This window comes from Montipora foliosa, chromosome 6, assembly GCF_036669935.1.
Source record: "Montipora foliosa isolate CH-2021 chromosome 6, ASM3666993v2, whole genome shotgun sequence".
Taxonomy (NCBI): domain Eukaryota; kingdom Metazoa; phylum Cnidaria; class Anthozoa; order Scleractinia; family Acroporidae; genus Montipora; species Montipora foliosa.
Window position 1 is genome coordinate 43029226 of NC_090874.1, and position 9663 is coordinate 43038888.

At 39.2% G+C, this 9663-nt stretch overlaps 1 protein-coding gene across 3 annotated transcripts in view; it reads left to right on the forward strand.

Annotated features, from left to right (window-relative positions):
- The first annotated feature begins 5298 nt into the window (after positions 1-5298).
- The window catches only part of LOC138007421 (scavenger receptor cysteine-rich domain superfamily protein-like), a 127721-nt gene continuing 123356 nt past the window's right edge, over positions 5299-9663 (forward strand). The window contains exons 1-3 of one of the 3 annotated variants that reach the window (XM_068854317.1): positions 5406-5417; positions 5466-5496; positions 6529-6633. In XM_068854317.1, the coding sequence (XP_068710418.1) occupies positions 6582-6633 (52 nt within the window). In that variant the 5' untranslated portion in view covers positions 5406-5417; positions 5466-5496; positions 6529-6581. Of the gene's footprint in view, positions 5497-6528; positions 6634-9663 lie in introns of all 3 variants that reach the window. The other 2 variants (XM_068854318.1, XM_068854319.1) reach the window with 2 other exon arrangements.

Here is a 9663-nt window from a genome sequence, read left to right on the forward strand (position 1 = left end):
CTGAGTTATGGCGGTGCGTGACACGAGGCAACGATCGAGTTTATTGAGAAATATATATTTATCTCATGGTTTTGAGCCTTTTCAGAATTTAAAGCATTAGGAAAAGTGCTTAGGTAAATAGCTGTCTGTTCAGTACAGATGATCACTCGCCTAGATAGCCAAAGTAAGTAACAGATGTTGACACTATTTTCCGGCCGCCATATTGGTGCACCACAGATGTGCACCAACATGGCGTTTTCATACTGGGCTCTGTAAATTTCTGCGAAAAATTTCGACGAATATCTGAGGTTTGGGGAAACGCACAGGCCTAAAACTTGGAGAAGTGTCTTTTTCATTTATCTTCTACAACATCACGAATTCTTGACTTTTTCCACCGGATGGTTTTCGATTTATTTTTTTATTGCGTGACAGTGAAAACGATCTATTCGTTTTTAATATTCCTCCCACGGTAATTAACTCTGGTCAAAACAAAATTGCGTGAATCTGCCGTCCACGCGTGTATTGGTGTAATGGAAGTAAATCTGATTGGCCGATGAAGGACACGTCAATCAATCAAAAGAAGTGGGCGGAAGGAATTTCGAAGAGGAATTTGGTCAGGCTCTATTTTTCGTTTCGCCAACTCCACATTATGTACCACGCGAAACTGAAACTAGAGCCTCATCGCAAAATAATTCTCTCAGAGAAGACATCAGTTTTATCTTTGACTTTTCCTGGATAAAGAAAGAGTACAGTCACTTCAATTGTAGTTGTGATCATCTTTGTCAGAGGTAGCGCAAATTTTGTTTGATTTTGTTTTAGCCAACCAAGTTGATTTCAAATTCCTTTGCTGGGTCTCGCTTTTACTCCTTCAAAAGCAATTTAGATCACGCAAGTCAGACTACAAGTCAAAGCGTTCAAGTCAAGCGACATAGATATAGATGTTGGTTGGGATGGGCAGTGACTAGGGCGGACTTCAAAGTAGACAGAGCTGCAAAATCGAATTATTTGTCTAATCGCCATACTAGGTTAATGCTGACTGATTTTATTACCTTTATTTCTCGGAAAATATATGTCACACAAAGCAATACCCGAAGAAGCATCGGGAATTCTTGACGACAGAACATCTTTAAACCATACTGTTGAAGTTGCTGCTTATCGCTTTCCGCCTTCTAAAATGTCAATGCTTTCGGTTCGTACTCGATACTAACTTATTAACATTCCAAGTTCTAAATACGCACAATCGACCATCAATATGTAGTAAGCGTGGCCATGATCTTCGGAAGATAATAAAACTGATAAGAACATCTCACATCTCACTCATTCAGAAGGTAACGTGGGATGCCCCAATGTGGGCTAATTTTTCTGTTATTTGTAAGGCAACGTCCGGGTTAGTTATCCCTCTTTTGTAAATGATGTTGCTCTGTTTACACACGAATGAGTCATCTCTTATCCTCAGAGTGTTACTTCTCCAACATCCTAGGACCAACGTAAATCATTCATTACAATTAATACGATATTCGTCTGAGATTAGCTATCTAGGGGAGACCAAGCAATGCCGGTCCATGTAAATCGAAAAGGCATATGAGCATTCAATAGCTCTCGTGAAGTCCTCGAGACTAATCCGCCATAAGTGTACGAAAAAATTTGCTCCCTTTTGTTCTTACAATGCCGTGGACGGTGCAACTTGATTTTATTTGTATAAATGGAGATATGCCATCTGAAACATCTCATAACTTGTCCAGAATCGGGTTTGAATCTCTGGAAAGAGTGAAATTAGCGATTCCGCTGTCGAGCTCTGTGGCCATGGGGTTGAAAGTACCTTGGCACAAACTTCCGTGATGTTTTGAAAGCTAAATAGCTGGTTCTTTCAAATGGCAATGAAAGCCGATGCATATTGGTTTCCTGGATGAGACAAGGGACATAAATATATCAACAGGAGGAGATGCTGATAAAATCGCAAGTTACACGAATGCATGTTTTGAATATCTGTGTATCAAACGGCGCGCTTTATTTATTTACTGTACATGACACGGTTTGTTTGCACACCTCATAACATTTCCAGTTGATTTAACTTTAAACTCGCACTCCAGAAACTAAAATGGCATGTTTCCAGAGAGATCAATTGTACAACAATAAAAGAAACTTTGCGAATCCATCTTACTGTTCGTACTCCATCTAAAAATTAACAGCCAAACTTATCATGATTTTACTGCGCGTAATTCTAGAAATACACTGCAACTGAAGATATTACCCGAAAAAATCACCAAAGAAACCTTCATGGGCAAACACGTTAAAGGAATAATGTATTTCTCTTTTTTTTTTCTTTGAAAACCTATTGTTAAACCGTCCAACGACAAAATGCTAGGTTATCTCAATTACAAATTAAGATGTCAAGCTTAAAAGATTGCATATTCAGTGAAGTTCAGAGGGAGAATTACACCGGCCTTTGCCGCAATATAGTCGTCGAAAACATTCCCCATGCTTTAAATGCGTTTTTCTCAAATTAAAGCCAACGGTAACTTTCGAATAGATCGTTTTCACGTGACGTCATCATTTTCTAAAATCCAAAACTAAAGAGCCACGAAAGTTTTTATCCTCATCAGACATAAGAGGCGGTAAATTTGTATCCATTTGCAATTTTAAAGCTCAATAGCGTGCTTCGTTTGGAAACCAGAGCATTTTGGATGTCTGAGTTATGGCGGTGCGTGACACGAGGCGACGATCGAGTTTATTGAGAAATATATATTTATCTCATGGTTTTGAGCCTTTTTAGAATTTAAAGCATTAGGAAAAGTGCTTAGGTAAATAGCTGTCTGTTCAGTACAGATGATCACTCGCCTAGATAGCCAAAGTAAGTAACAGATGTTGACACTATTTTCCGGCCGCCATATTGGTGCACCACAAATGTGCACTAACATGGCGTTTTCATACTGGGCTCTGTAAATTTCTGCGAAAAATTTCGACGAATATCTAAAGTTTGGGGAAACGCACAGGCCTAAAACTTTAAGAGGTGTCTTCTTCATTTATCTTCTACAACATCAGGAATTCTTGACTTTTTCCACCGGATGGTTTTCGATTTATTTTTTTATTGCGTGACAGTGAAAACGATCTATTCGTTTTTAATATTCCTCCCACGGCAAAAAACTCTGGTGAAAAAAAAATTGCGTGAATCTGCCGTCCACGCGTGTATTGGTGTAATGGAAGTAAATTTGATTGGCCGATCAATGACATGTCAATCAATCAAAAGAAGTGGGCGGAAGGAATTTCGAAAAGGAATTTGGTCAGGCTCGATTTTTCGTTTCGCCAACTCCACATTACGTACCACGCGAAACTAAAATAGAGCCTGATCGCAGGTTAATTCTCTCGGAGAAAACATCAGTTTTATCTTTGACGTTTCCTGGATAAAGAAAGAGTACAGTCACTTCAATTGTAGTTGTGATCATCTTTGTCAGAGGTAGTGCAAATTTTGTTTGATTTTGTTTTAGCCAACCAAGTTGATTTCAAATTCCTTTGCTGGGTCTCGCTTTTACTCCTTCAAAAGCAATTTAGATCACGCAAGTCAGACTACATGTCAAAGCGTTCAAGTCAAGCGACATAGATATAGATGTTGGTTGGGATGGGCAGTGAATAGGAAGGGACTTCAAAGTAGACAGAGCTGCAAAATCGAATTATTTGTCTAATCGCCATACTAGGTTAATGCTGACTGATTTTATTTCTCGGAAAATATATGTCACACAAAGCAATACCCGAAGAAGCATCGGGAATTCTTGACGACAGAACATTTTTAAACCATACTGTTGAAGTTGCTCCTTATCGCTTTCCGCCTTCTAAAATATCACTAATGCTTTCGGTTCGTACTCGATACTAACTTATTAACATTCCAAGTTCTAATTATGCACAATCGACCATTAAGATGTAGTAAGCGTGGCCATGATCTTCGGAAGATAATAAAACTGATAAGAACATCTCACATCTCACTCATTCAGAAGGCAACGTTCGATGCCCCAATGTGGGCTAATTTTTCTGTTACGCGTAAGGCAACGTCCGGGTTAGTTATCCCTCTTTTGTAAATGATGTTGCTGTGTTTACACACGAATGAGTCATCTCTTATCGTCAGAGTATTACTTCTCCAACATCCTAGGACCAACGTAAGTCATTCATTACAATTAATACGATAATCGTCTGAGATTAGCTATCTAGGGGAGACCAAACAATGCCGGTCCATGTAAATCGAAAAGGCATAAGAGCATTCAATAGCTCTCGTGAAGTCCTCGAGACTAATCCGCCATAAGTGTACGAAAAAATTTGCTCCCTTTTGTTCTTACAATGCCGTGGACGGTGCAACTTGATTTTATTTGTATAAATGGAGATATGCCATCTGAAACATCTCATAACTTGTCCAGAATCGGGTTTGAATCTCTGGAAAGAGTGAAATTAGCGATTCCGCTGTCGAGCTCTGTGGCCATGGGGTTGAAAGTACTTTGGCACAAACTTCTCTGATGTTTTGAAAGCAAAATAGCTGGTTCTTTCAAATGGCAGTGAAAGCCGATGCATATTGGTTTCCTGGATGAGACAAGGGACATATATATATCAACAGGAGGAGATGCTGATAAAATCGCAAGTTACACGAATGCATGTTTTGAATATCTGTGTATCAAACGGCGCGCCTTATTTATTTATTTACTGTACATGGCACGGTTTGTTTGCACACCCCATAACATTTCCAGTTGATTTAACTTTAAACTCGCACTCCAGAAACTAAAATGGCATGTTTCCAGAGAGATCAATTGTACAACAATAAAAGAAACTTTGCGAATCCATCTTACTGTTCGTACTCCATCAAAAAATTAACGGCCAAACTTATCATGATTTTACAGCGCGCATTTCTAGAAATACACTGCAACTGAAGATCTTACCGGAAAAAATCACCAAAGAAACCTTCATGGGCAAACACGTTAAAGGAATAATGTATTTCTCTTTTTTTTCCTTTGAAAATCTATTGCCAAACCGTCCAACGACAAAATGCTAGGTTATCTCAATTACGAATTAAGATGTCAAGCTTAAAAGATTGCATATTCAGTGAAGTTCGGAGGGAGAATTACACCGGCCTTTGCCGCAATATAGTCGTCGAAAACATTCCCCATGCTTTAAATGCGTTTTTCTCAAATCAAAGCTAACGGTAACTATATTCCTCCCACGGTAATTAACTCTGGTCAAAACAAAATTGCGTGAATCTGCCGTCCACGCGTGTATTGGTGTAATGGAAGTAAATTTGATTGGCCGATGAAGGACATGTCAATCAATCAAAAAAAGTGGGCGAAAGGAATTTCGAAGAGGAATTTGGTCAGGCTCTATTTTTCGTTTCGCCAACTCCACATTACGTACCACGCGAAACTAAAATAGAGCCTGATCGCAGGTTAATTCTCTCGGAGAAGACATCAGTTTTTTCTTTCACTTTTCCTGGATAAAGAAAGAGTACAGTCACTTCAATTGTAGTTGTGATCATCTTTGTCAGAGGTAGTGCAAATTTTGTTTGATTTTGTTTTAGCCAACCAAGTTGATTTCAAATTCCTTTGCTGGGTCTCGCTTTTACTCCTTCAAAAGCAATTTAGATCACGCAAGTCAGACTACAAGTCAAAGCGTTCAAGTCAAGCGACATAGATATAGATGTTTGTTGGGATGGGCAGTGAATAGGAAGGGACTTCAAAGTAGACAGAGTTGCAAAATCGAATTATTTGTCTAGTCGCCATACTAGGTTAATTGAGACTGATTTTATTACCTTTATTTCTCGGAAAATATATGTCACACAAAGCAATACCCGAAGAAGCATCGGGAATTCTTGACGACAGAACATCTTTAAACCATACTGTTGAAGTTGCTGCTTATCTCTTTCCGCCTTCTAAAATGTCAATGCTTTCGGTTCGTACTCGATACTAACTTATTAACATTCCAAGTTCTAATTATGCACAATCGACCATCAATATGTAGTAAGCGTGGCCATGATCTTCGGAAGATAATAAAACTGATAAGAACATCTCACATCTCACTCATTCAGAAGGTAACATGGGATGCCCCAATGTGGGCTAATTTTTCTGTTATTCGTAAGGCAACGTCCGGGTTAGTTATCCCTCTTTTGTAAATGATGTTGCTCTGAGTATTACTTCTTCAACATCCTAGGACCAACGTATGTCATTCATTACAATTAATACCATAATCGTCTGAGATTAGCTATCTAGGGGAGACCAAGCAATGCCGGTCCATGTAAATCGAAAAGGCATATGAGCATTCAATATCCTGGCGAAATCTTCGCTCTACTTCCTTGTACTAAATAGCATAATGGGTTTGTCTTAATTTAATGATTCTGCTCCTAATTTTCCTATTTTTTTCTTTGCCCGTGTCAGTGCAAAGGGTCTGGCAACACTAGTTAATAGTTTGATACTGGGCGATACCGTTTTTACAGTTTCATGATTGCTAGAGTTTTTATCATTTTTTTATTTTTAACTGTTTCTTCAGTGAATATTTATAGTTACCGAAGTCATTTTCTTTCAGAAAGGTTTCTCTATGTGTTTCAATTGCCAAGCATTTTAAAAGCCTTGAGTAGAATGATATCCCTCTCAAATTTGACGTTTGTGAGGCTTCTGATGTTATATTCTGGTGAGTAAGATTTCCTGTTTTGCTACGCTTAATTATTGTTGAATTATTTTTTCTTTCTTTTTATCATTGCTTCTCTTGAAACCAGGCAACCACTGAGTAGTTCACTTTTCTGTGCATACCCAATTTCGAGTTACGAGAACTGAATGATTCATTCAATAAAAATCTGACTGTATGAACTCTAGCCTTGATTCTGAATATAGCACAAAGAGTTATTATAAGTTGAGTAGACTGTAAATCAAAGTAAGGAAGATCATTAGAAGAGCTGCACGTTTACTTGCAATTGCCCATCATTTTCTTCCTTATTTATATAGAAGCCTTGGCTCAAACATCACATTTCGTAGAATTTATTCAATTAACTTAAGAACCAAAGTTCGTGGCTGTGGGCCTTCTTTTTTTTTTAATTCTTAAGCTTATATTTGATCCATTCCAGCGAAAAATTCCCCGTATTAATTACCTATGCAAACTAAGAATAGGCTAAATCTTTAAAGAATTTACCAAAAGCAGTGATTATTCACTTGCGAGATGAAAAGTTTAAAGGAAATGATGAAATAAACGAGCATGGTCATTTCTTTTCAAAGTTGTTGTCATTAACAGTGCCATCTACACTTGCAAGAGAACTTGAGAGTGAAAGCCTCGCTTACTTGTGGAGGTGATAAAACTATAAAAAAAAAGCCATGTTTGGAGAGTGTGATGGTTTTACAATTTAATTAAACACTGAATTAGCTCAAAATAATAGTTATTGTGTCACAAAACTCTTATCGAAAACGTGATATCGTGTTTGGAGAGATGAGAAGGGAGAGTACGGCCACTTCGAAGTGGGAAACATTGTTATCCAGGAAACCTAATTACTAATTTCTTACACTGCTGTCGTGTTTAAGTAATAAGCATCATTGTTCAGAGATTTAGATATTATCAGAACATTTTCTTACAACATGGCGCCCACGCGAGTGGCCTTGCGAGTGGCTTTGCTCCTGTCATTTTGGTTCCTTATGGCTTCTACTACTTTCAAAGACTCAGTTAACCCTAGTAGTAATGCGTGCTCATCTGTTCAGCAACTGTTTTTTTCTCGCCCAGAAGCTACTTAGCGCCGTACATTTTATCTGCTTCGAGTCCTTCGACTTGAACAAGTGAACTGGACGAAACATGGTTATATTTGTTATTCGTTGCTTGACTTCCACCACAGCATAGACTTGACTATTCACATGGACATCTCCCCTAATCTTGGTCCGGACCGCCGAAAAGATTGTTTGCATGTTCTTTATTTAAATGCTCGAAGTTTGAAAGCATTTGTTTCACTGGCAGGCGAGGACACACCTACAACTAAAATATGCAAAATCACAATATTACAGCAGCTCGTTCATAGTGGTGATTTTGGGCATCGTCTGTATTTGTGAAACTTGGCTGAATCAAACGGTCTTTGACAGCGAGATTCTTCCGGACTATTCCATCTTTCGAAGAGATAGAGGAGACCGCATTGGAGGCGGTGTTCTCGTTGCTGTAAAGCAGATATTAGAGCCTTGAGGCGCTAAGATCGAGAGAGGGAGGACGTCGAGCTAATTGTAGTCGAGCTCAAAAACGACCATGGCAAACCGGTCCTTCTGTATTGTTTTTATCCTACTGGCACTGCGCCTGGGCCTCTTATTGAACTGAAATCCTCGCTTCTTGAAACCAGAGAAAATAGCTGTAATATAGTGGTTGGTGACTTTAATCTTCCGGAGCTTGACTGGTCGGAGGATTGCACTGCTCCAGTAAATACTGGATGAAGGTCTGATTACGTTTTTTGCGATCAACTGAGGGGTGATAATTTCTTTCAGCAATTTATACCTGGACCAACTCATATTGCGGGAAAGAAACAAGCTTGACCTATTACTTTGCAATTGCCCGGAGGTCATCGAGGATGTCTTGGCTTTTCATCCACGAGAGGAAAGGTTTCCCTCCGATCACTATGTCGTTGAATGCAACATCCCATACAAATTCAAACGTGCAAGGAGCGCTAAACGCTCTGTGTTCGACTACAAGAACAGCAATTTTAACGACTTGAGGGACTCCCTTGCAAACGTCCTCTTCAGTCTAGCTGCCTCCGTAGATATTGATGAGCATTGCGCAATCTGGAAGAATTTGTTTTTGTCAGCTGTCAAAGACCACATTCCAATAAAAATTGTGCGTGACAAAAACTCTCCACCTTGGATACATACCAAAGTGCGCCGTCTGATCCGGAAGATCAGTTAAGCAATACAGGAAAAACAAAACATCCGAGCGTAAGCAAAAGCTTCGGACACTAAGTCAGCAAACTAAGTTACTCATACGAGCAAAACATCGATTGTATTTGGCTAAGATTGAGTCTGGTTTTAAAGATAACCCGAAGTTGTTTTGGAGTTACCACAAGGCTTTCCTGGGCAATAGGTCTGGCGTGCAGGCTATAATTTCCTAAAGGGCGAGACAGCTGAAAAACCAGCAGGCAAAGCAGAGCTTTTGAACAAGTATTTTTCTGGCGTCTTTCGGCCTGCCTCAGGTGTAAATATTGCTCAAATTTGCATTTCCGATCTGCAACTCACGGACATCGAGGTGTCTGTTGACAAAGTGCGTGACCACCTGAAAACCTTGACACCTCGAAAGCAAGTGGCCCCTATGGAATTCCAGCTCGCCTTCTCAAAGAATGTTGTGATTGTTACGAAAAATAGTATTGCGTGACAAGCGTTACTTTCTAGAACCTTCGCGAGAGTTCGTAGTTTGTTTATATTTAGGTTTGTACGTAAGCGTTTCTAAATCGGTGTGTTTTGTAATCTTACTATAATTAGAGTGATTACTAATTTAGAAAGTTCTAGAAGTTTCTTGTCAGAGTATATAAGTAGACGAGTCCAAGCGGAGTGTTTTTCTAACTAGTTTTTCACAAGCGGAGAGTTGGCGTTGGCCGTGTTTAGTCAAGTGTGACAGAAGCTGTGTGCATTCAAGTTGGCGGAGGCCGTGTAAGTTTATTCAGTACGTGTTGTTCAGAGTTTTACTTCGTGGAAACTACGTTCATTCTTGGAA